Here is a 26849-nt window from a genome sequence, read left to right on the forward strand (position 1 = left end):
TTGAATGCTTTTAGAAGGGTTGTCTACTCTCCCATTTACCTTCCTTATTATTTTACATTCTGTAGTTTCTACCCATTCACTTTATGTAGCTACCTATTTCATGAAGGGGTTTGAATTTTGACACCTGTGACTTTTACCTATGGGAGAAAAGCACTTTGATAATTAGTCATGTACTATGAAAATACTGCTAAATTTAAAGATTCTCAATGACTAATATAATTTATAACTATACTGAAATATAGATATTATGTTTTCAGTCCAGACAAAAATCATATTTTATGGAATACTTTTTAATGGAGTTTTACATAGGAATAGCTATTTCTATTTACTTAAAAATTATGAAATAGCTATATTAATGAATATTAATATATAATGAAGTAGATATATTAATATGTTCCACTTTCTTGACAGTCAGTTATATTCTTATCAAAGTGCAGTTTGGAGTACATTTTTGGGGAGTAGGGATGAATGAAGAGGTGATAAACTTTATAACCACATGGGAAAAATAAATAATAGAGATTAGGCTAAAGTCATCTCTTTTCCCTTCCCTTCCTTTATAGTACTTGCTAACAAGTTAATATTGTTCTCAAATAGCATACACATCGTAAAAATTTTTTTTTGCTTAAATGTTACAGGAATAGGTTTTCATTTTTAATGTTACAAACTTAATAATGAAAATATGATATTCTGTCAATTATAATGAAAAAAATATTTATTGTTCCCATTTTCAGAAAAGTAAGAAATGTATCTAGAGTCCTCACAAGAAGTACAAATTGAATTAATATTCACAAGCCCTAAAAAACTGCATTCTTTAAGTATACTGAACCATGAATCTCTAGACATTACTAAATGCTTTTCACAGATTTAGCTCTCCCTGTGAAATTGATACATTAGCACCTCTGTGATATATTGTATATTAGCACCTCTGTGAAATTACAGTGTTTAGTCTTTTTCATCCATAGTATTTTCTTAACAGTGCATAACAAGAAAAAATTTAAATTAAGTAACTTTACATACTTACTGTTAAAATTAAATGTTTCCCCCATTTGAAGTGTAAAATGTATAGATCTTATATAGTTGAAATTATATGTATATTGTTTTAATAGTTTTCTTTATTACAGCATTGTGGAACATAGAAATAATGATTTGCATTACAAATGTATGATTCCTTGTCAAGTTACTTCAGACTTAAATAAAGAGGAGACAGTAGCATTGCTTCTCAAAGAATTGGACATTCTCAAAGCAAGCAATAAAAAGGTACAATATAGAAAGTCTGATGATTGTACAGTATACTTTTAGCTGTTGACCTTCTAAGTTTGCTTTGTCACTCATCATAATTCAGTTTTATTGTGTACTTTAATCCTTTAACAGTAGCTTTATGCTGTTGCCATACCATGCCATTCACGGTATGATTGAGTTGAGACATGAGCTGTGAAAAGCAATTTCTTTGGTTTCCTGCCTTGGTGGCTTGCAATATCACTTCCTTTTTCATAGGTCTGTGGTACCTAAAAAATTCAAATTTTACTTCATTGGCTTCATGTTACTTTCTTAACCTTTTTTTCTTTTTTTTTAGTAGTATCTGTGCCCTGTATTTCACCTCAATATATGTAAACTTTAAAGTAGCAAGGCTTGGAAATATTGTCATTTACCTTGTGTTATCTTATACTGCTACATTTTTTTTTTTTTTTTTTTTTTTTGCGGTAGGCGGGCCTCTCACTGTTGTGGCCTCTCCCCTTGCAGAGCACAGGCTCCGGATGCGCAGGCTCAGCAGCCATGGCTCACGGGCCTAGCCGCTCTGCGGCATGTGGGATCTTCCCAGACCGGGGCACGAACCCGTGTCCCCTGCATCGGCAGGCGGACTCTCAACCACTGCGCCACCAGGGAAGCCCTATACTGCTACATTTTGTCCAAACCAATTTGTCATGTCATATTTTATCTTTTCTGACTCTTTTTCTAGTTACATTCCTTTGAGCTTTAAATAATGTTATTAAATAATGTTCATTTTCTATGCTTGCCTTCTTTTTTTTTTAACCTCTACATACTTTTCTGATTCTAATATTCTCATTGTTTGACCTAATCAAACTGAAGCGTGATGTTAAGAATGTTGATCATGTCTGATGGACAACAGCATAAATGACATAAACAGAGGGAGAAATTAAAAAGAAAACATTTGGAGGGATCCTGTATGAAAGCCTGAGATATTTTCTGTATTTTCATTTACCAGCTGTTTATTACATGCCAATTATGAGCCAGGTGCCAATGCCAATTTAAATGGAATATGATGGCATAGCATTCTCAAAGGGAGATTTGTATCAAATATTAAGATTATTATCTTAATTAATTTTGTTTCAAAATATTAGAATTACTAAGAGAAGCTATAATTTGTGCTACCCATTATTTTATTATGATAGACCCTTCCAAGTCTTTTGCTTTAAGACAAAAGAATGGATCAGATTGCTTTTTGCTGCAGTAGTTATTTTTAATAATAATGTTGTTCCTTCTTTAATTTCATTTGCCTAAACACACATAAATTAAGTGTATATTAAAATGTTCTTATAATTTCTATGTCATTTCAGGTAATTATTATTTTATAAAATATCTTAAAACCTTAAATTTTTTTCCCCCTGGAGTTATGTATTCAGTAAGTTAATACAGTTATTCTATAAGGGTTTAGAGAAAAGCGAAAATTATCTTCAGGATTAATTATATTTCTACAAGAAATTTATTAGTAAGAATCTATGTTTATTTCAATGTGTTTTAGCTTCAAGAAAAACTGACTAAAGAAGATAAAGAACAGAGAAAACTAAAGCTTAAACTGGAACTCCAAGAAAAAGCAACAGAAGCTCAAATTGCTGAAAAAACAGCAGGTATAGTAGATCAGTATTAACATATGGCATTCAAAATCATACACAAGGTTATTATCTGATGTGGCTTGGTGAATAGTAGCATACTAGCTTATTTGTCAAAGGAGGGAAAGCTCTGTCTTCTTTCTTTCTTTTTTTTTTTTGCCTGCTTAGAAACTAGGTGGCTTTAACATCCTGGTACTGGTATTAGTGAGAGCTTTACCTGTATTCATACTGATTTGGGCATTAAATGCATTGTTAACACCATGTCAATCCAATCACAAAAAGGTTGTTTGTTTTGTTGGAAGGGCCTGAACAAACAAGGGGAAATAATGATTACCAGTGCCTCTACCTTTCAACCAGCAGTTCACATACCACTTATTTTTTTAGCTTGTTGAGAGGAAATACTTCTCCTTTGTATGAAGATAGTCATATATTCATTGCCAGTGAAAACCTACATTTGATTCAAAAATCTGTTTTGTGCAGTTAATTAATTTTCATCTGATGACGTGGATGATGTGATGAAGATAATGTTTGCCCTGAAAAGATCTTTCCCTGAAGATAATGTTTTCTGGTAAAAGGTTGCCAGAGTTTAAGATTATAAATGAATGCCTGAAATATGTTTTGGATTCTATCTTCATTCACAGGTCATGGCAAGGAGAAAATTTTTTAAATGTATCTGTGATGTGTTACAGATATGATCAGGTGATTCTCAGTTGTCTCTGATGGACTCTGTCTCTCTCTCTCTACAGTTTATATATTATCCCTGTGACTCTCTTCCTCACACTGTTTTAGTGTGTGAAGAAAAGAGACATTTCATAGAATAGTAGAAATTAGTATTCAGAGGCATTTTATAGATCCCTTATTTTAACATTTTTATATCAATTGGAATGCTTTTAAAAAGTAATTGTATTTTGTGATTAGTTTGAAGTTATAATCATACTTTATAAATCACTTAACCTGGGACTTCGCTGGTGGCACAATGGTTAAAAATCCGTCTGCCAATGCAGAGGACACTGGTTCAAGCCCTGGTCCAGGAAGATCCCACATTCCTCGGAGCAACTAAGCCTATGCACCACAACTACTGAGCCTGTGCTCTAGAGCCCGCGAGCCACAACTACTGAAGCCTGTGTGCCACAGCCACTGAAGCCTGTGCTCCTCAACAAGAGAAGCCACTGCAATGAGAAGCCCATGCACACCAATGAAGAGTAGCCCCCACTCACCTCAACCAGAGATAGCCCACATGCAGCAAGGAAGACCCAACGCAGCCATACATACATACATACATACATAAAAAATTTAAAAAAATAATAAACCACTTAACCTGGTTGCATATGAAAGAATTCTGCTGTTTTAGGTCAGAGATATGATTAACAGATACTGTCTGTCTTCAAAATATTACTGTGCAAAGTAGAACATCACCATGAAAATATGACTAAGATGATCATAAATAAATACTCCAGCCAAATACCAGATGGTTGTTTTTCTATTATGTTAAACTACTATGGATTTTTTGTTTCTTTTTTAGTGGGAAAATATGAGAGTAATATATTTTAAAGAATATTAACAGTATGTTAGAAATGAATAATTCAAATATAAATTTAGAACAATTTAGAAGTTTCTTGGCTTTTTATAATCAAATATGTATACTAATTGCTGGAATGGTATTACAAGAAGTACATTTGTTTTAAGATGTTTGCATTATAATTTAACTTTGTATGTGTCTTAACAGATGTAATTTAATAAGATTTAGGCCATTGTGATTTATTGTAAATCATAAATTCATATATCTGCGTAGCTCATTTATCTCTTGGAGGGAAAAGAACATTAAGCATTAATATTTACTCTTTAAACTTTTGTGTAATATAGCTAATCATATAATTTACATATTTATTTATTGGTATATATTTAAGGGTTCCCTATTACTAAACAGTATGAATCACACATGCATAAAATGGAAAGAATTTGATTGCTTTATGATTCTTGTTAACATCAAATTCTTCTCATTAATGACAAAATACTATTTCAATAAATGTTGAATGTTTGAAAGATGTTTAGAATATTTTTATAGCTTCCTAAATTGATGAAAATAGTAGTGCTATATAGTTTGGAGCTAGGCAATCCTAAAGAAACATGTCCAACCATTTAGTTATAAAAATGGCTCAAGGACTTCCCTGGTGGTGTAGTGGTTAAGAATCCACCTGCCAATGCAGGGGACACGGGTTCGAGCCCTGGTCTGGGAAGATTCCACATGCCGTGGAGCAACTAGGCCCATGCGCCACAACTACTGAGCCTGCGCTCTAGAGCCCGTGAGCCACAACTACTGAGCCCATGTGCCACAGCTACTGAAGCCCGCATGCCTAGAGCCTGTGCTTCACAACAAGAGAAGCCACCACAATGAGAAGCCTGCGCACCGCAACGAAGAGTAGCCCCCACTCGCCGCAGCTAGAGAAAGCCTGTGTGCAGCAACGAAGATTCAATGCAGCCAAAAATAAATAAATTTTAAAAAAAGAAAAAAAGACTCAAAATTTAAATCCCCTAAGTTTTTTAAAGTATAAATTTTCAAAATGTATCTTTACTTTTTAATGTTTTAGTTCTATCTTATTAAAAAACTTGAAGATATTTTACTTTTAACCTTAGAATTATTATTATAATATGTCAAAAGAAAAAAACTGAATTGTTTAAGAAACCCATTGGTTTGAAACTACAGGAAATTTATCAACTGACTCTTGGTAACTCTTGAACTTTTTCATGTTTTCTCATTATACATGAATTTTTTAAAAGTTTATCTTAGAAAAGCTGATCTTGAAAAAGCTTATCTCCTACCTGATCAGTAGTAAGTGCAATAAAAAAGCTAAACACAATAACAAAAAAAAGTATGTTACTACCCTCATAGAAAGAGGAATATTATGATACTATGAGTACATGTGATAAATGTTTTATTTAGTCATATGAAAGAACAAAGAATCCACACAAGCATGGATATTTGTTTCTATCACTGCTCATTTTTATATTCAAAATAAAAATGTATTTGCTAAACTATATTACAAATGTGCATACACATAGAAGTATTATAGTATGCTTAAGCAGAATATAAAATGTTTTAAAAATCAAAATATTCCACATTAAAAGAAATACATGCTAAAACATCTGAACATTGGAAATTGCAAATAGGATACAAAAGGTATGTCTATAGGTTTTTCAAATAAAATGTTAATTAAAATATGAGGTATTCTAAGGAAATAGCCATTTTCTTTGCGTATATTAAATATAAAGATTTATATATATAAGAATATTTATATCAGTATTAGTTATGATAGCAATAGAATTAGAATCAATCGAATAATAAGGCAATGGTTAAATAAATTCAGGTATCTTTATGGTATGAGACATTGTGCAGTAATTTAAAAACGTTTTTAAAGAATATTTAATGATATGAAAAAAACTATGAATTAAAGTTAAGTGAAAGAAGTAGGGGGAAGCTGTATTTATAATTTTTGTTAAAAAACTATATACACATGTATATAGTATAAAATGAGAGTCAAATTTTGATAGTGTTAATGGGTGTATAAATGCTTCAATTAACAGGATTTTTTCTGCCTTTTCAGGTTTTCTGCAGTGACTTAGTATTAGAAAAAGTAATGTTACTTTTAAAAGATGTGATTTTTTTAAGTTACTTGCTCATAATCTTAAAATAATTCCTGTGATAGGTTTGACACGTAAAGATTACATAAACCAACATCTTGTGAAATCCATGTAATGGCTTTGATCAAATCTTGCCATTTTACCTGTGCCAGTTTTCTTGTCCTTCAGATTTCTCCCTTTTTTACTTTTATGTCTTTATTATGTAACTTATGTATATGTTAGTCCAACTTGTCTCCCCAGCTGATTGTATAATTTATAAGAATAAGAATCTTGTATAATCAAAACCGCATAAAACAAAATGTTCCCAGTACTTTGTGAGACAGGTTGAAGCAATGGGAAGACTATAAGCCTTGGAATCAGATGCACTAAGGTTCAAGTCAGTCTTGACACTTAATACCGACCATGTGCCTTTGGGCAAGTTACTTATTAGCCTCTCCAGGTTTACTTCCTCCCATGTAAGATGTAAATATTAACTAATTTACCAGATTATTTTAAGGATTAGAGACAATGCATAAAGGCACCTAGGATATAACTGGTACTCAGTGAATTATAGCTAATATTAATATTTGATTATTTTTATCTTTATGAAATTCTTAAATCTTTGATAATGTCAGAAGTCATGAAAAAATTTTTGTTCTGTTTAGCTTTTAATTTAAATTCATAGTTCACTGTTAATAGATATTAAAAGGGAAATAAACAGAAAAGTGAAACAAAAATGTTTGAAATGAAGGATTGGATGATGAGAAAAATTACCATTGAGATATATATGTTTATTAGCATTTATTACATTTTACTTAAACATGAATCTGAAATAAAAGAAATGGGATGCACAGAATTTGGGTTTTAATCTAATATATACCTATGATAAACCTTCGTGTAGACTGTTACAACAGCTTCCCTGTTAGTTTTACATAATGTGAATACTATCATTATAATGTGATCTCATGAGAGTTGGAAACTCCCTTGTGTCCTACGTCATGATAAAATCTCAAATGGTTGACCTTTTTACCTTCCCCTACTTGTTTGACATCACCATCATCATCATCACTACCACCATTGATGCTGTTTTTATTAGATGCTTAATAGGGACTACACTAACTTCTTTAAAAATTACAGAAATATTTATTGAGGGGTTTTTATGTACTAGGCACTGTGCTAGGAACTGAATATGCATCAGCAAATAAAACAGATTTGGTATTTCAAACATGTCTTTTTGTTTGCAGTCACTTCTCATTCATAATACGCCATTGTAGTAGATAGTGGTTAAATGCTTAGACTTTGGATTCAGATCTTTGTTCTAATCTTTCTACTGCTTATCATGTGCAAGTGACAGCCTCACTAAGATTTGGTTAAAACCTACCTTATAGTTTGGTGACGTTTAAGTGAGATAATGTTTGTGAAGTACTTAACCCATTAGAAAGCACTTAATAAATGGTAATTATGATGATAAGGTGATGATGTCACCATCGTGTTTTCTCAAGACTTCTTGATCTAATGGGGGCATATCAAAGTGTAACTAACATAAATAACTATCTCATAGCTACTTATATATGGTTTTGTTTCACAAATAATTGATATGTACTCCTTGTTAAAAATATTTTTTATTTACTTCATCTTATCCACACAGGTTTTAGTTTTCCTTGACTTTCAGAATTAACCGTATTTAGAAAGTTTGAAAATATGAAAAAAAATTTTACATCTCTACAAAAAAGAAAATAAAGGAATTTGATAAGTAGGTCTTATTATGTTTTAACTCATTAACTTATATATGTGGATAATATGATTTGTAAATTATTGGCATGTATGACTTTCAAATACTAGGGCATGTTTTAGAGAAGCACAACTGACACATTGTCTCTGTCCTTTAGGTAAATGTCTTTTCTCATCTAAATAAAATGATTAAACCATAAATACTTCAAAAATTCTTTTATTTAAATTAAGTTTGACAGTGAGAGATAGTATTGTATGACCTGATCTGAATCCATTTAATTTAATCACTCTTAGGTGAGTGACGTGGTTATAACTTTTAAAAATAATTTAATTAAGCCTTTCATTTTTCTGAAACAGTCTCAGTGGGCATTGTCTAGTGTTTAATGTCTCTTAATTTTTATTAATCTATTGCATTTACAGTATACAGATGTGTAAATTTTTACACAAGAGTATTTATTTAAATAGTTTTTATGTTTTATGATATTTAAAATATTTATATTTCTTTAAAACCTTATATTTCTATTTCTTAAATGCTCACTTTAGAGTCTCTGCTCTATATGTTAGTTATTTTTCTTTCTTGCATGTCATCCATTAAAGATTAGCTTGGAAGCTTGGAGCATGGAGAGATTATGAATGACAGAACAACTCCTGTAGAATAATAATCAGATTTTGGTATTTAATGCTGTTTGACTTTTGCAGACACATTTCTTATTAACCTTTGGTACAAAGAGAAATCCACGTTCCTGATATCTCATGGAGAAGATGAATTTGAGATCCTCTTCCAATTAAACTGAAATAAGGCCAATATTGGGTTTTAGTCAAAAGAACTCCTTAGTTCTTTAAGTCTTATATTTATATAAATCAATCAATCAATCTATCTATCTATTTATCTTAGTTACATTTTACATATAATTCAGTGGTTACATAATTTGCTTAGTTAGCATACTGTACTGATTCTGCAAGCGTTTAATCTGCTTTTTTCTTTAAACATAGATTCTTCCCTGGGCACCCATATTTAGACTGACCTGTAAATTAAAAAAATACTGTTAAGCCCTTCTTATTACAGAGAATGTTCTTTTATTTTTGGTAGAGACGAGATGAGTTTAATGTTATTGTCCAAAGCATCAGAACATAGAATCCCTGAAACGTATAACTTAAGTTTTTCTATTCAGGTTAACATGTAAATGTTAAAAGCATAGGTATGTAATCTACTGTTACAGCAAATATATTAAGACATCCCAACTAATTAACATGGAAAAATAAAAATTGTTGTGTAATAGAAAATGTTTATATTGTTCTCTTGTAAAAAAAAATTATCTGTTACCATATATCATATCTCAAATGATGCTGACCATATAATGATTAAGAAGAACAAGAGTCAGTTAGTTCTATATATCAGAAGAACAGAAAATATCATAATACTTGCTTTTAAGAAATAATGCAAAATGGAATCCCATTTTTCTGTATATAAATGGGCATTAATAAAACATGTTAGTCTTTAACACTTAAATGGTGTAACAGTATTAATATAATGGAGCATTACATGTATCTATCTATATTTTTTTAATTTGGAAGTAAAAAGGACTTCAAGAATATAGCTAGTCATTTCAGATAAAAACAAAAAGTCCCATCTCTGTGAAATACAGCAGTTAGAAATATTGATAGGTAGAATGCTGATTATATTATTATCTTTGGCTGTAGAATCCTATGAGTATGAAAATTATAATGAGTGCCAGGTCAAATAATGCTTACAGGTAGAGTATGGCCAATTTTGTAACATGAGATCACATTATAATGATAGTATTCACATTATGTAAAAACTAACAGGGAAGCAAAGGAAATGCTGTTGTAACAGTCTACGTGGTTTATCATAGGTATATATTAGTTAAAACCCAAATTCTGTGCATCCCATTTCTTTTATTTCAGATTCACGTTTAAGTAAAATGTAATAAATGCTAATAAATATATATATCTCAATGGTAATTTTTCTCATCATCCAATCCTTCATTTCAAACATTTTTGTTTCACTTTTCTGTTTATTTCCCTTTTAAAATCTATTAGCAGTGAACTATGAATTTAAATTAAAAGCTAAACAGAACAAAAATCTTTTCATGACTTCTGACATCAAAGATTTAAGAATTTCATAAAGATAAAAATAATCAAATATTAATATTAGCTACAATTCACTGAGTACCAGTTATATCCTAGGTGCCTCTATACATTGTCTCTAATCCTTAAAATAATCTGGTAAATTAGTTAATATTAACATCTTACATGGGAGGAAGTAAACCTGGAGAGGCTAATAAGTAACTTGCCCAAAGGCACATGGTCAGTACTAAGTGTCAAGACTGTGACTTGAACCTTAGTGCATCTGATTCCAAGGCTTATAATCTTCCCATTGCTTCAGTCTGTCTCACAGGGGAAAAGAGAGAAACCATTATACATAACAATAACCAATTCTAAAGAGGAAATGATCTTGGAAAAAGTTTAGGTAGCAGTTATATTTCACAGAATTTTCATATTGGTATCTGTTAAAATTTAAAGTAGAAACTCTGTGCAGAAAATAAGTTAAATACCCCCTTAATAGTATATTTCAAAAGTGCATAAAATTATTGATACTGCTTTTAACACTTCAGGGATAAGCTTATCTCTTTTATATTAAAAATTATAGCTCTAAATGAATTTGGTAAAGTAGCAGGATACAAAATTAATGCACAGAAATCTCTTGCATTCCTATACACTAATGATGAAAAATTTGAAAGTGAAATTAAGGAAACACTCCCATTTACCACTGCAACAAAAAGAATAAAATACCTAGGAATAAACCCACCTAAGGAGACAAAAGACCTGTATGCAGAAAACTATAAGACACTGATGAAAGAAATTAAAGATGATACAAACAGATGGAGAGATATACCATGTTCGTGGATTGGAAGAATCAACAATGTGAAAATGACTATACTACCCAAAGCAATCTATAGATTCAATGCAATCCCTATCAAACTACCAATGGCATTTTTCAGAGAACTAGAACAAAAAATTTCACAATTTGTATGGAAACACAAAAGACATCGAATAGCCAAAGCAATCTTGAGAAAGAAAAATGGAGCTGGAGGAATCAGGCTCCCAGACTTCAGACTATACTAGAAAGCTACAGTAATCAAGACTGCATGGTACTGGCACAAAAACAGAAATATAGATCAATAGAACAGGATAGAAAGCCCAGAGATGAACCCACACACGTATGGTCACCTTATCTTTGATAAAGGAGGCAAGAATATACAGTGGAGAAAAGACAGCCTCTTCAATAAGTGGTGCGCAGAAACCTGGACAGCTACATGTAAAAGAATGAAATTAGAACACTCCCTAACACCATACACAAAAATAAACCCAAATGGATTAAAGACCTAAATGTAAGGCCAGACACTATCAAACATAGGCAGAACACTCTATGACATAAATCACACCAAGATCCTTTTTGACCCACCTCCTAGAGTAATGGAAATAAAAACAAAAATAAACAAATGGGACTTAATGAAACTTAAAAGCTTTTGCACAGCAAAGGAAAACATAAAAAAGACGAAAAGAAAGACAACCCTCAGAATGGGAAAAAATATTTGCGAATGAAGCAACTGACAAAGGATTAATCTCCAAAATTTACAAGCAGCTCATGCAGCTCAATATCAAAAAAACAAACAACCCAATCCAAAAATGGGCAGAAGACCTAAATAGACATTCCGCCAAAGAAGATACACAGATTGCCAACAAACACATGAAAGGATGCTCAACGTCACTGTCATCAGAGAAATACAAATCAAAACTACAATGAGGTATCACCTCACACCAGTCAGAATGGCCATCATCAAAAAATCTACAAGCAATAAATGCTGGAGAGGTTGTGGAGAAAAGGGAACCCATGGGAATGTAATGGGAATGTAAATTGATACAGCCAACTATGGAGAACATTATGGAGGTTCCTTAAAAAACTAAAAATAGAACTACCATAAGACCCAGCAATCCCACTACTGGGCATATACCCTGAGAAAACCAGGATTCAAAAACAGTCATGTACTACAGTGTTCATTGCAGCACTATTTACAATAGCCAGGACATGGAAGCAACCTAAGTGTCCATCAACAGATGAATGGATAAAGAAGATTTGGCACATATATACAGTAGAATATTACTCAGCCATGAAAGGAAAGGAAATTGAGTTACTTGTAGTGAGGTGGATGGACCTAGAGTCTGTCATATGGAATGAAGTCAGAAAGAGAAAAAATACCGTACGCTAACACATATATATGGAATCTAAAAAAAAAAAAAAAAAGGTTCTGAAGAACCTAGGGGCAGGAGAGGAATAAAGACGCAGACGTAGAGAATGGACCTGAGAACACAGGGAGGGGGAAGGGTAAGCTGGGATGAAGTGAGAGAGTAGCATTGGCATATATACACTACCAAATGTAAAATAGAGAGCTAGTGGGAAGCAGCCACATAGCACAGGGAGATCAGCTCGGTGCTTTGTGACCACCTAGAGGGGTGGGATAGGGAGGGTGGAAGGGAAACACAAGAGGGAGGGGGTATGGGTATATATGTGTACATATAGCTGATTCACTTTGTTTTACAGCAGAAAGTAACACAACACTGTAAAGCAATTATACTCCAATAAACATGTAAAAAAATTACAGCTCTAATATCAGATATATTAAAGGTATGAATGTAAAAAGCACATTTTTAGAAAGTGTTCTTATATAGTCTTTGAGTTATCTGTACTCAATATACGTATATAATGATTGCAAGTTTTCCCAAAAAGTTAGTTTTATATTTTTGCTACTTAAAGTCACAATTTTGTATAATTTTCTAATCAAGCTTTAGCAATTTCTATACTCTTGGTAAGTATAAATTTGTAGCAGCTTTACAGAGGAAAATTTTAAAACATGTAAAGAGCTTAAAAAACTTTTTTAATGTAATAATCATACTTCTAGGAATTTTCCTTAGTAATTACCTGTGTATATACATAAAGATTTGTGTACAAAGATGTTCATTACAGTGTTGTTTATATAGTGAATAATTGGAAACAGTGTTAAATCTGATTTTAGAAGCATCTTAGTTCAATCAAATATGTCATGTCCAAATGATTAAATTATATTCTATATTATAATTTTTAATACTGAAGAATATCAGAACATATCCTGTTTATTTTAATTATGCACAGAAAGTTACAAAACTATGCAAAACATTTCTGTTCCCACATTTTTACGAGCCTGTATTTTTAATCAGAAAAGGTTATTTACAGAATAATCATGTAAAATGGTGAACATTCAAATCCAGTTTTAGAAATACAATATTCTGGCTTGTAAAAGAAGTTCTGAAGAAATAAGTTGAATCCAGCAATATAATGCCAAGAGTAGAACCATCAAACTACTTGGAATAGGTTGGTTAATTCTCTACTGGTGTGTGGCATTTACCATCTGTGTTTAAATTTATAATAAACAATTTATGCCAAGAAAGAGAAATTATAAATTTTAAGGAAATTAAGACATAGCATAATGTATGTGGTTCTGGAATATATATGTGGTAGTTTTGTAAAACACTAAATGTTATGTTCGCAAGGAATTCATTTCACATCATGTAAAGCAATAATAGTAAATGCTCAGACAATCTGAAATTCTTATATATATAAAATAAAGTCTTTTACTGAACTATTATCTATATTTGTTGCTTAGAATTTTGGAAGCTGAATTGTAATCAGTGATTATTTTACATGTTTCAAATTCAAATCCTAATGATTTCTTCTTCCCTCTCCTTAGTTCAGCCTTTTCTGTTTACATAACTACCTTGAAGATGTTAAATGGATTCTTTTTCCTGGGAAATGTCTGTCCTCCAAATTATGTTATTTAGAGAATCATGATTCAGTGTTTAAACTAGAATGTTTTCCAATATACTGTCTCACTGCTACCATATTTTAAAAGTAGTTTGAGAAGTGTAGAATATGGGCTTGTCAATAGACTTGGGTTCTACTAAGGAAATATGTACTCTGTCTTGATTCAATAAACTCATACTTAGTATGGTTCAGCTTCTTCATATTTACTTTTGCCTATATTAGAAAACAATTAGCTTACTAAACAAATTTGAGTATTTGTGGGTGGGGGGTGGGGGTGATCCTCTCTGAATCTTTCTCATTGACTAAGAATTATAGGATATTTGATAACCGTGTTTAAAAATGGAGATATCCAAATATTATTGTAAACACCCAATGATTTGTTCTACCTACAATACAAGTATTTTACTGGGTTGGCTTACATAGTAGCTAATAATATTTGTTAATGTAATTTAACTGCTGTGAACCTTTACTGAACAAATATTGAAATTTATTCAAGTCAAAGAAAGAGAATCTCTAATGACTTTTGTTAAAGCTTCTATTTAATAGTTAAGGAGAAAAGTTTGTATGACATATGAGATGCAATTAACAGTAGATTTTACATTTAATAAAAAGAAAGAAGCATATGTATTTGCTTTATTCATTCCATCATAATTTGCATTAGAGCTGTGGGTGTTTAATGAGCAAATTCCAACTAAAATGCTATATTGATTTTCTAGTGAACTTTGTAATAGTCATCTACCTTGGAAAAGCTCAGTGTTTACAATTAAGCTTTCTTTACTGAAAATACTTGAGAGTTGCACATTGATCCTTTAGAAGTACTGAATTCTAGAAAAAGAATCAGGTTTTTCGTAATCAACAAATTTCACATATAACCTAATAGGTGTTAAAAATTATCATTTTGTAATACCTTACTTTTGGAAAACTTTTCTTAGCATTTATAAAATATATAATCAGATTTTTGTGTGTGTGTATTTTATGGCATTTTAAAATTTAACCTTAGAATACTCCTTTATGTACACACATTGTTTATATATTTAGAGTTGATACAGCATTATAGAGGAAAAAATGTTCTCTCTTCATCACACAGGACCAAATATACCCTTGATGTAAAGCATTTGTCTTTAGGCATAGAGTTAACAAGACTTATTAAAGCCCTTGATATTAACAGCCTTACCTTTTCAATCGAGTGTTATTGTATATAAAGTAGAACACAGCTTACATTAAATGTCACTTTATAAAGATCTCATCACACTATACAGAAGTGATAGGAAGCCTGTCGGCATTTAAAGTTTAGTAAATAGTGTTTTAACCTTTCAATATGCCAGAATATTACAGGGCAATATAACATACATGTTAATCTGTACCTAGGTGACTGTTTAGCATCATTTTGCGCATCCTATCTGACCCACAAATTAGAAGTATTTTATAATGTAAAAATGTAAAAATATCTTAGAATATCATATTTTGTACAGACCTATGTCATTAAACTGTAGTGTTCTGAATGTGTTCTGAATAATATCTCCTTCAGTTCCCATTTGTAGTTTTTGCATGCCAATGAAAAAGGTAAAAATGAAAAAAGCAAGAAATGTTGAAATGGCTATAGATATAAATGGTCCAAATTAATCAAAATCACATTTTTACTGTGTGTGGAAATGAAGCCAAATTGTGAGTCTGTGGATTGAGGGTGATGATGGTATTGGTGGCATGGAACTAACGTTTGTTGAGAATCTACTTTATTTGACTAAGAGCTTTTATATATCATCTCATTTAATTTCCCCTAATAAATGTAACTGATGGTATTCTGTGCATTTTGTACACCTGAATGGTGACTAACATAATTTAAGAAAAGTATAAAAAAAACAAGTTGCCTAACTTTACTGTGACAATACCTTGGATCTGAATTAAAGCCCATATTCTTCATAATACATCATGTTGTTTTCTCTAAGCTGTTATGAATATCCTTCCTAGGAGATTGTATACAACTAGAAGGGGAAAATAAAACTGTGTACTACATTATGGGCAGAAATTTCTTTCAAAACAGCATGATGAATTGATACATAGAAGCAGAATAATGTGGCACAGACAACCACATAGGAGTAATGATACAGCCTTAAAAAATATATGAAAATTGTACTGGAAACTACTGGATCTTCCAAAAGCTGTGTTCATAGCAAGAATTCCTTAACTTTATGTAAACTGTTGATTAAAAGCATTTGGATTTATACATGAGAAATCCAGTTGTTCTAGCACAATTTGTTACATAGTTTGTTTAACCATTCATCTGTTACTAAAAATTTGGGGTGTTTCTGGGTTTTGGCTATTATAAATAAAGATGCTATGAATATTTGTATTGAAGTCTTTGTATTTAGACATATGCTTTAATTTCTATGCTTTAATTTCTCTTGGATAAATACTTATGAGTGGAGTAGCTGAATCTTGTGGTGGGTGTATGTTTACTTTTTTAAGAAACTGACATAATGTGATTATACTATCTTACATTCCACCAGCAGTGTATGAAAGTTCCAGGTTGTTTTACATCCTTGCCAACATCTTTAATCAGCCTTTCATATAAGTCATTGTAATAGGTTTGTATAGTTAACCCTTGAACAAAACCGATTTAAACTCCACAAGTCCACTTATATGCACATTTTTTTTCAATAAATACATACTACTGTACTACATGATCAACGGTTCTGCATCTGTGGATACAGAGGACCAACTGTAAAGTTATACATGGATTTTTGACTGCAGGAGGTGGTGGGGGGGGTCCACCTCTAACCCCAGTGTTGTTCAAGGGTCAGCTGTGTGTGGTGGCTATCTCATAGTTTTAATTTGCATTTCTGTAATGACTAAAGCTGTTGAGCACCTTTTCTTGTGCTTATTACCATCAATATATCTACTTTGAAAAAAGTGTTCAAGTTTTTTGCCCAATTTTTAATTGGGTTTTTTGTTTCCTTATTATTGAGCTTTGAGCGTTTTTAAAATTATGTTCTAGATACAAGTCTTTTTGTCAGATATATGCTTTGCAATTATTTTCTTCCAGTCTGTGGCTTGTCTTTTCATTTTCTTAGCATCTTTTGAAGAGTGGAAATTTTTAATTGAATTAAATTGAAGTCCTACTTACCAATTTTTAAAAATTGTTTTATGCTTTGCTATTATTATAGTTAGGAAACTTTGCCTACCTAAAGTCAAAGAGGTTTTCCTCCAGAACTTTTATAATTTTAGGTTTTGCATTTGGGACTGTGATTTATTTTGTGGAATGCAAGGTTGGTTTACCATTTAAAAATCTATCAATATTACCAAAGTGACACACCAAGAAAAGAAAAACAATCTGATCATCTTAAGGCCACACTCTGCTTTTATGTTTCAGCTCTTATATCATAAATAAGTGTCCTTTTTGCAGCTTATTTAGTGCTACATTTATTGCATTTTTGTACCTTCTATTGGTGATTGCACTGTTTAAAACAGCTCCGTGCTGAAATGCAGTCTAATGTTCCTGAAGCACGGAAGGCTGTGTTGTGTGTTATGGATAAACTTTGTTCAGGCATGAGTTATTGTCCTGTTGGCCATGAGTTCAGTGCTAATAAATCAACAATATATATTAACTAAGGTGTTTTTAAAAAGAAACATACATGAAACAAGGTTATGTATTAGTTGACAAAATGTTGATAAGTTTTAGCTGATTAAATTTTCTTTATGGGTCCTAATTTTGCTGCTTGATTGCATGTCTCATAATTGGATACCAGACATGATGAACTTTACCATTTTGGGAGCTGGTATTTTTGTATTTTTATAAAATATTTTTGAGCTTTGTTCTGAGATATAGTTATGTTTCTTGGAAACAGGTCACTACTTCTGGGTCATGCTTTAAAGATAGGTAGGTTATTACCAGAGCAGTGTTTAATCTAGGCTTAATTAATCCCCACTACTGAAGCAAGATCCTTCTGTGTATTCTATGTAGTAGATCATGAATCATGAGTTTTTCCAATCCGGCTAGTGGGAACACGTACTATTTTTGGTTTTGTGGAGCTCAGGGCACTGATGCCTCTGAAACTTTCAGGTGGCTCTTTCCCCTGCATGGGTAGTTTACTCAAGTGTGTGTGCTCAGTCCTCAGCTGATTTCTTGAGGAATACCCTCTGCGTGTCTCCAAAGCTTTCTCTCTTTGCAGCTGTTTTTTCCTCTGATAGTCTGTCTTGTGAATTCTAGCTGCTTTGTTTTCCTTAGACTCTTCTCTCTTCAAATTGTGGAGTCTGCTGGCCTCCTCCTGGATTCTTCCTTTCCTGTGCCATGTCCAGAAAACTTTCAGTGTATTAAGCTGGGCCAGTCTTAGGGCTCAACTCTTGTTTTCCTCTCTCAGGTCACTGTCTTTGTTTCCTTATCAACTTGAAAGCTGTCATCCCATGCATGTTTTGTCCATTAAAAAAACAATTGTTTTAAGTGGGAATACAAATTTGGATCCTGTTACCCTGTCTTGACCAGAAGGACAAGGCTGTGTTGCTTAAAATTTAATCCTAACATACACTCTCGAAGATTTTATCATATATGCTAACTTTTTTCCTGTTATTCACTTAATGTTTTTCTTTAAAAATCTCACCTTTTTAACTAGATAAATATATATTATAATGGAATTTTTTTTAGTTTTAACGTCTGTACCCAAAAAGTGCACAAATAACTGTACAGTTTTATGAATCTCAGAAAGTGAACACACTTGTATATAACCAGCACCCAGATGTAAAAAAACCAAATATTACCAATAGAATATCACCAGATATCACGAAAAGTTCCTCATCCTCCCTTCTAGTACTACCTCCAAAATTTAGTAACCATTATCCTAAGTTTAATAGCCAGGCCATTCTTTTTTGTTATTAACTTTCAATAAATGAAATAATGGAAAATTACCCTTTTTTGGCATCTACCTCAACAATATGGGTAATTTAAAGAAATTTGAATTTTAATTGGACATTAAATTAAGTGTCACTCAGAAATTATAGGTCTGATATGCTAGTTATGGTTTTCTAATATACATTAAAGTGACATAACTATTAAAAAATGTGTTTCACATCCTATATTTTGTGAAATACTGTCCTAAAGGGAGTATGGTGGTAGATGATGCTGGAAGGTAGGCTAGAACTAGACTCCAGTTTTCCTTGAATGCTGGGCTAAGACTTTTTTTTTTTTTTTTTTTTTGCCTTGGAATCTATGTGGCAGCAGTAAGGAGAAGAGTAGCCTGGTTACCCCAGAGTTTCATGGACATTACCTTTTGATAGGTTGAGGGATGCCTTAGTGAAGTCACCTGTCCTATTTTTCTCTCCTCTGAAATTTGGTACATACTTTTTGTTATGAATTGAATCTATTTTCTTTCTCTTTTGTGCTGCCCTTGTTTTAATTCAGGATTTCATTGTTTCTTATGTGGACTTTTAAAATAATCTAATATTGGGTTAAGGGGCATGTACAATCAATCCAACCTGCAACTTTTGGAAATTGATGCAGGTGATCCCTGCATCTTCCACATACTGAATGCTAATCTCTGGGAGTTTCCTTCTGAAACATTGTTCCTATTCTAGAAGTTGATATTTATTTCTAGGTAGCTTAAAGTTTCAGGGAAAGGGTTATTCTTGTGGGTTATTGATGTGAACTCTTGCTTGAACCACTCCTATAGTCTCCCTACTGGAATTTGCTTCCATGTTTGCCCCACCTATGAACTACTTCTCACCTGGAAGCCAGAATTCCTTTTTAAACGTAAATGTGATGCTGTCATTTCCTTGCTCAGAAACCGCCATTGGCTACCATCATATTTAGATGAGATCTTAATTCCTTGCTGTGACTTACAGTGTGATCTCCCAAAACTCTCACCCTGTCTGTGCTCCAGCCATATTGCTGTTATATCGCTAATACTTCTAGGACCTTTATCCTGGTTTTTCTTCAGCTTAGTCTACTTTCAAATATGAATATGGTTACTCTTTATTTGAATGTGCTGAAATGTCACTTATTTAAAAAGGTCTTTTCTGACCACCCTTTCTAAAATAGTCTGCCCTATTCCCCATCTACCAAATCACTCTTTTCTCTGATACAGCTGTATTTTCCTTCAAAGCAATCTATCTACATACCTACCTACCTAATTTTTGGCCTGTTTTACTCTCTACTGTCTGTTTCCCTGTAGTAGAATGTATACTCTAGGATGACAAGGACTTCTTAGACTGCTATATTCATATTCCTTAAAACTGGATTGATGACTGCCACAAGAGCTTGATAAATATTTGATGAATTAATTAATTTATTCATCTTCCCTCAGGCTTAGCTTCTTAGAAGTAGTTTTGACTTTTGCTTTGCCATTGCATGTTCCATTTTATACTGTATTATGGAAAAGATACAGTTGCTTTTTTCTCAGGGTTTTCTTTCTTTTCCACTACTTATAATTTAAGTAATATAAAAGTAACTATCTTGATTAACAGTGTATTAATCTATGACAAATCTTAGTGTTTTATGACCTAAAAGAACATTTCAAATGTCTTTCCTAAGTTTATTTTGTGGTTTGACAGTATAAATAAATTTGGTTCAGTGATCCAAGTATTTGAGCCCCTTTCTGTCTAAAATTGCAGTGATATTTTTAAAGTTATGTAAGATTTCAAGTAGAAATTAAGTTTGAGAAATGACAATTTCAGGTAACATAAAAGCTCCCTATATAGTGCTGCAGAAATTTACATGATGTCATTTGTATTATAATTGATATAAATGGTGCCCCTGGAGATGTTCAGTGCTAAACCAACACAACTCTGCCCCCATTTACTGTCCTCTTTTCTCTCCTTCCATCATCTTACTGAGGTAACTACTGTCCTGAATTTGGTGTTTATCATTTCCATGTTTATTTTAATATTTTTTACTAATTGTGTCTATCCACGAATAATAGATTTGCTTTATTTTGCAACTTGCTATTTTTGTCAGATTTTCATTTATGAGATTTGTCCATTTGTCCATAGTTAATTCATTTAAATGCTGCATTTAAATGCATCCATTTTTAATGTATGGTAATTTATTTATTCCTGCTCCAGTTATTGGACAGTTGGGTTATTTGTAAGTTTTTTGCTATTATATAATGCTGAAATAAACATTTTTATACATTGTTCCTAAGCATTTTTATACATGTTTCCTTGTGTACATGTGCAAGAATTTCTCTAGGCTTCATACCAAAGAGGAGATTTGCCAGGTTATGGACTAGGCACAACTTCAGCATTGCCAAATTGCTCATCAGATGGTTGTCGAAACATATACACCTATCTGCAGTATATTTGAGTGTTTCCTTTGTTTCACACGCTCAATATTTTTTACTATTTGACCTTTTAATTTTTGCTTTTATGGGTATGAAATAGTATCTCAATTTTGCAGTAGCTTAAAAAGATAATGTTTTCTCAAGTAAACAAATTAATTGATGCTAACTCAGTTGAATAAAATAATTTTTGCTTTTTATTTTTGCTAAAAGTATTCATTTTTATTTTATTTTCACTAATTAATTATGAATTATATATTTTGGTAGCTCTGGTTGAAGAGGTGTATTTTGCACAGAGAGAACGTGATGAAGCTATTATGTCTCGACTTCAGTTAGCCAATGAGGAGAGAGATGAAGCAATTGCACGATCCAAGCATATGGAAATGTCTCTAAAACTGTATGTACACATTTAAAACTACATATGACATTCGGAGCATTTATAAAGTACATGAATTATGTGGTGGTTACATGTTTAAAAATGTTACTGATGCTTATATGTTACAGTGGTAAATTCCATATCCCCACAGTCTTTTTCTAAAACTTTTGGCATGCTAGTCGTTTTCAGTCACTAAAAAAAGAAAAAAGAAAAGAAAGAAAGAAATGCACAACACTCTTAGTACAGTTACTTTCTTTATTTCTTCATAGTTCCGTTGTTGATATCCTTACTCTACCTTCCTTTGTGACTCCTCTTTTCTTCCCTCTCCTTATTATCACCTGCTTGATTTATTTCAGCTCTGGGTTCTTTTACTGCTCTCTGCTTACTGTGCTCATTCCTATTCTCCACTACTTTTTACGTCTTTTAGCTGTGGGTTCTAAACTGAAACCTGACACCTGAAATAGGGTAGAGCCTGAGAATCTACATTTTTAGCAAGCGAACCAGGTGATTCTGGTATAGGTAAATAATGTACTGCACTTAGAGAAACAACACTCTGGAAAGAATTACTTCTCCACTTTTAATGTGTACTCGAATCACTTGGGGAATATTGTTAAAATGCAGATTCTTGTTAGATAACGTCTGGAGTGGAGCCTGAGATTCTGCCTTTTTTCAAGCTCCCAGGTCATGCAAATGATGCTAATCTAAGGAGTCCACTTTGGGTAGAAAGGCCCGAGAGCATCTAGAAATGTTACTTGCAAGATAGATAGAATGTAGTAATCTAATATTTTTATGTTGATCCCTCAATATATTTATCAAATGTTTGCTCTGCCCAATATGGTGCTAGCCTCTGAGGGATCACAATAAAATACTAATTAAAACGTGGTGGGGGGCTTCCCTGGTGGTGCAGTGGTTGAGAATCTGCCTGCTAATGCAGGGGTCACGGGTTCGAGCCCTGGTCTGGGAAGATCCCACATGCCACGGAGCAACTGGGCCTGTGAGCCACAACTACTGAGCCTGCGCTTCTGGAGCCTGTGCTCTGCAACAAGAGAGGCCGCGATAGTGAGAGGCCCGCGCACCGCGATGAAGAGTGGCCCCCACTCGCCGCAACTAGAGAAAGCCCTCGCACAGAAACGAAGACCCAACACAGCCAAAAATAAATAAATTTATTTAAAAAAAAAAAAAAAAAACGTGGTGGGAAACTCCCTGGCGGTCCAGTGGACTCCGCACTTCCTATGCAGGGGGCACAGGTTCGATCCCTGGTTGGAGAACTAAGATCCCACAAGCTGCAGGTCGTTGCCAAAAAAACAAACAAAAAAAAAGACAAAAAAACCCATGGTGGTTCATTAGACAGAAGCATCAAATAATTAATATTGTAGCGTTCAGGTTGTGACTAGGTAATGTGATTTGGCTTTTGTTTATATTAATGGTTTCATTTTTTTTTGAAAGCTCATTCAAAAAGTAGATGGAGAGACTCATTATAAAACATTAACTCATTGACAACTAAAAATAAATTTAAAAGTTTAGCTAAATTCCACACTGCCTACTCCCGAATATCTTTATCAATAGGGAAACATTATAACAAACATTTCTCTTTGTTTATATAAACACTACTGTCTGGAAGGATAGATGGTTGATGGTTGAATAGATGCATACATAGAATTAATTTGATAAAAATTAATTCATTTTCTACATTGTGTTTTATTTGAGAGGCATTATATTGTAGAGGTGAAAAGCACAGATTCCAGACGCAGGTACCTATCTTTGAATCTTCACTCTTCTGCTTCCTAGCTGTACAGTCATGGACAGATTATTCAGAGTTTCTGGGACTCTGTTTTTTGTCTACAAAACAGGGAAATAGTGGCTATTTTATATTGGTTGTTATGAGGACTAAATGATTTAGTAAGTATTGAAAAATACTTGACTTGTAGCAAATGCTGTATAAATGTTACTTGAATTGAAGAGTAATAATCAATTGAAGTGAAACTGAAGAAATTTTTGAACTTCAGGCAGTGTTTTCTCTCAGTAAGATACATTAATTCCCTAAAGAACTGTCTAAATTTAAGAGATGGAAAAACATTAAGGTGTTGGAATCTCATCAATATTTTTTGTGCAGTGTTTTAGTTAAGCAATATTATTTGAATCTCAGCTATGAAATAAATAACAGTTTTAAACTCCTTTTTTTCTTTTTCTTTATGAATTCTACTTTTTAAAGAATTTGTAAAAGCTGTATTGGATTCTACAGCCAAAGTGCCCCCCTTGTTTAACCTTTATTTTATTTATTTATTTATTTTTGCGGTACGCGGGCCTCTCACTGTTGTGGCCTCTCCCGCTGCGGAGCACAGACTCAGGACGCGCAGGCTCAGCGGCCATGGCTCACGGGCCCAGCTGCTCCGCGGCATGTGTGATCTTCCCAGACCGGGGCACGAACCCGTGTCCCCTGCATTGGCAGGCGGACTCTCAACCACTGCACCAGCAGGGAAGCCCTCAAATAGCTTTTTAAGGAAGGGTTTATAAATACTTTATTCTCTACTTTGACATACTCCAGACTGGCTGTTTGTTATCCTTATATTCAAATTGGTTATGAATAAAATTCCTGGCTCAAGTATTTTTTCATTCTAAACACTGTAAAAATGTTACTGACTTTTCTGACATTGAGTTTGGCTGAAAAGAAGTCTGAGGTCAATCATATTGCTTTTTTCCTCACTTATAGGTGGTTTAATTTTTTCTTCCTGGGTACTTGAATGATTCTTTATTCTTGAAGTAGAACAACTTAATCAGTATGTTCGTGTTGATCTAATATTTTTAGAATCACAGCATGCCTTTCTAAAGACTATTTGATTCTTCCTTTATTTCAGGGAAATTTTACATTTGTTTTTTAGGTTTTCCATTTTAGAGACTTCAGTTATTTTTATAGGGAACTTTTATCCTTATCTATTATCTCTTCATAATTATTTAAATTCCTGTCTTTTTCTCTGCATTCACTGTGATACTCTTAAGCCTTTCCTTTAGTTAGTAATTCCAATTGTTACTGTCCCATTCCCTGTTCTTTCTAGTTCATTTATTAAATATTTTGTTTGTTTATTTATTCTCAATGTTCCCTTAAGTGTTCTTTCTTTCGTTAATTATATAAGTCTCAGGTCTATCCTTAAGTTTTCAATTTTCCTATTCATCTACTCTTTTGTTTTGGCATCTTCTCTTTGAACTTCTTTTATTGAATTCATATTCTTCTTATGTTTTTCTAGAATGCCAACCATGATAGGACAATTTTCTTCTTTCTCTTGGTTTATGTTATCTTTTATATTATGATCTTTATCTCATTTGCATGATATTTTGTCATGTGTTTGTGGTGAATTCATAGTTGGCATGTCATTTCTCTTCATCTTGCTCATGCTTAAATTGTCAAGAACTTTTCTTTGTTCTGATACAGTGCAAGTGAATTTTCCATGATAAACATTTCATATTATTTGAAACCTATTTGTCTTCTCCTCTGATTCTTGGCTAGGTATTGCTTCTGGGCCACTTTTCTTCATTGCTGTAAGGCAGTGGGGTAAGAGTAGTAGTTGGGAAGACCTCCTTGGGGCTAGATACTGATTTTGTTTGAAGTTCTTTCCTCTGCTTGTAGGACTTTGTTTGGTGTCTTGCACTGCTCTGACGGCTCACTCTGTCTCATCTTGTGGATATCCTGATTCCATGAAGTATTTCTTTTGGGCTTTATTTGTTCCACCAGTGTAGTAAAAAAAAAAAAAAAAAAAAGTGGCCAGCCCTGATGATACTTGCTTCCTCTGTAAAGATTCTTCAGTAATTCAGGAAGATTTTCTTTACTTTTCTCTGGTCTGTCTACTCAACTCATTGGTCTCTCAGGTTATTTCCAAGCTGTGTGGTATTAATGAAAAATTTTCAGGATTTGGTGAGGTCACTGTCTCTTCTCAATACCTATTTTCATGTGTAAAAAGAGAAGTTAGTTGAACCTGTTCAAAATCATTTTCCACTCTCCACCTTATCCCTACTTTAAAAAATTATTACATAATGTCCTGCTTCCTTTGCTGTTTGATTAATTTTTATCTTCCGTTCAAGTGGTATGTGATGGGATACATAGATTTCTGTGTTCAGATTTCACTCCACCATCTTTACTTGGCCTTTTTTTTTCAATAAACATTTTATTTTAGAATACTTTCAGATTTACAGAAAAGTTGTGAAGATAGTACAGAGTTCCTATAACCCTCACCCAGTTTCCCTTATTGCTAACATCTTACATTACTATGGTACATATGTCACAGGGGAGAAACCAACATTGTTATACAACTATTTACTAAAGGCCACACTTTATTCAGATTTCACTACTTTGCCCTGATGTCCTTTTTATTTTCCAAGATCCTATCCAGGATTCCATAGACATTTAGTTACTATGTCTCCGTTGCCTACTCTGCTGTGTGACATTTTCTCAGACTTTCCTTGTTTTTGATGACAGTTCTGGAATATTGGTCAGGTATTTTATAGAATGTTTCTCAATTTCTGTTTTTCTGAAGTTTTTCTCATGATTAGACTGAGGTATTGGTTTTATGGGACAGAGAGTACAGGGGTGAAATGCCATTTTCATCACATCATTTCAAGGTTATCTTCTATCAATATGACTTACAGCCAGTGATGTTAATCTTGGTCACCTGGCCAAGGTAGTACTTGCCATGTTTCTCTTCTGTAAAGTTACCCACATTCCTCTTTCAAACTCTGCTCTTTGAAGCAAATCACTAAAGTGCAGCCCGTACTCAGTGATGGGGCTGGGGAGTGTGGGCTACGAGGTTAATTGAGTTCTAGCTTCCTCAGCAGAGAATATCTACAGAAATTATTTGTAATTCTTCAGTACAGGACATTTGTATCCCTCATTTTTTTATTTAGTTATATCTGTATGGACTCACTGATATTCATTTAATACTTTGAATTATAATCTAATACTATGTTATTTTGTTGATTGGAGTATTCCAGCTTTCTTTTTTAACATCTTTATTGGAGTATAATTGCTTTACAATGGTGTGTTAGTTTCTCCTTTATAACAAAGTGAATCAGCTGTATATATACATATATCCCCATATCTCCTCCCTCTTACGTGTCTCTCCCACCCTCCCTATCCCACC

At 32.9% G+C, this 26849-nt stretch overlaps 1 protein-coding gene across 6 annotated transcripts in view; it reads left to right on the top strand.

Annotated features, from left to right (window-relative positions):
• Positions 1–26849, top strand: part of MIPOL1 (mirror-image polydactyly 1) — a 320608-nt gene that overhangs the window by 76702 nt on the left and 217057 nt on the right. For 4 of the 6 annotated variants that reach the window (XM_081227225.1, XM_081227224.1, XM_081227226.1 and 1 more), the window contains exons 4-6: positions 1107–1257; positions 2762–2867; positions 21612–21741. In XM_081227225.1, coding sequence (XP_081083351.1) covers positions 1107–1257; positions 2762–2867; positions 21612–21741 — 387 coding nt within the window. The remainder of the gene's footprint in view (positions 1–1106; positions 1258–2761; positions 2868–21611; positions 21742–26849) is intronic. The other 2 variants (XM_081227227.1, XM_081227223.1) reach the window with 1 other exon arrangement.

Source organism: Mesoplodon bidens (genome assembly GCF_964165515.1).
Source record: "Mesoplodon bidens genome assembly, chromosome: 3".
Taxonomy (NCBI): Eukaryota; Metazoa; Chordata; class Mammalia; order Artiodactyla; family Ziphiidae; genus Mesoplodon; species Mesoplodon bidens.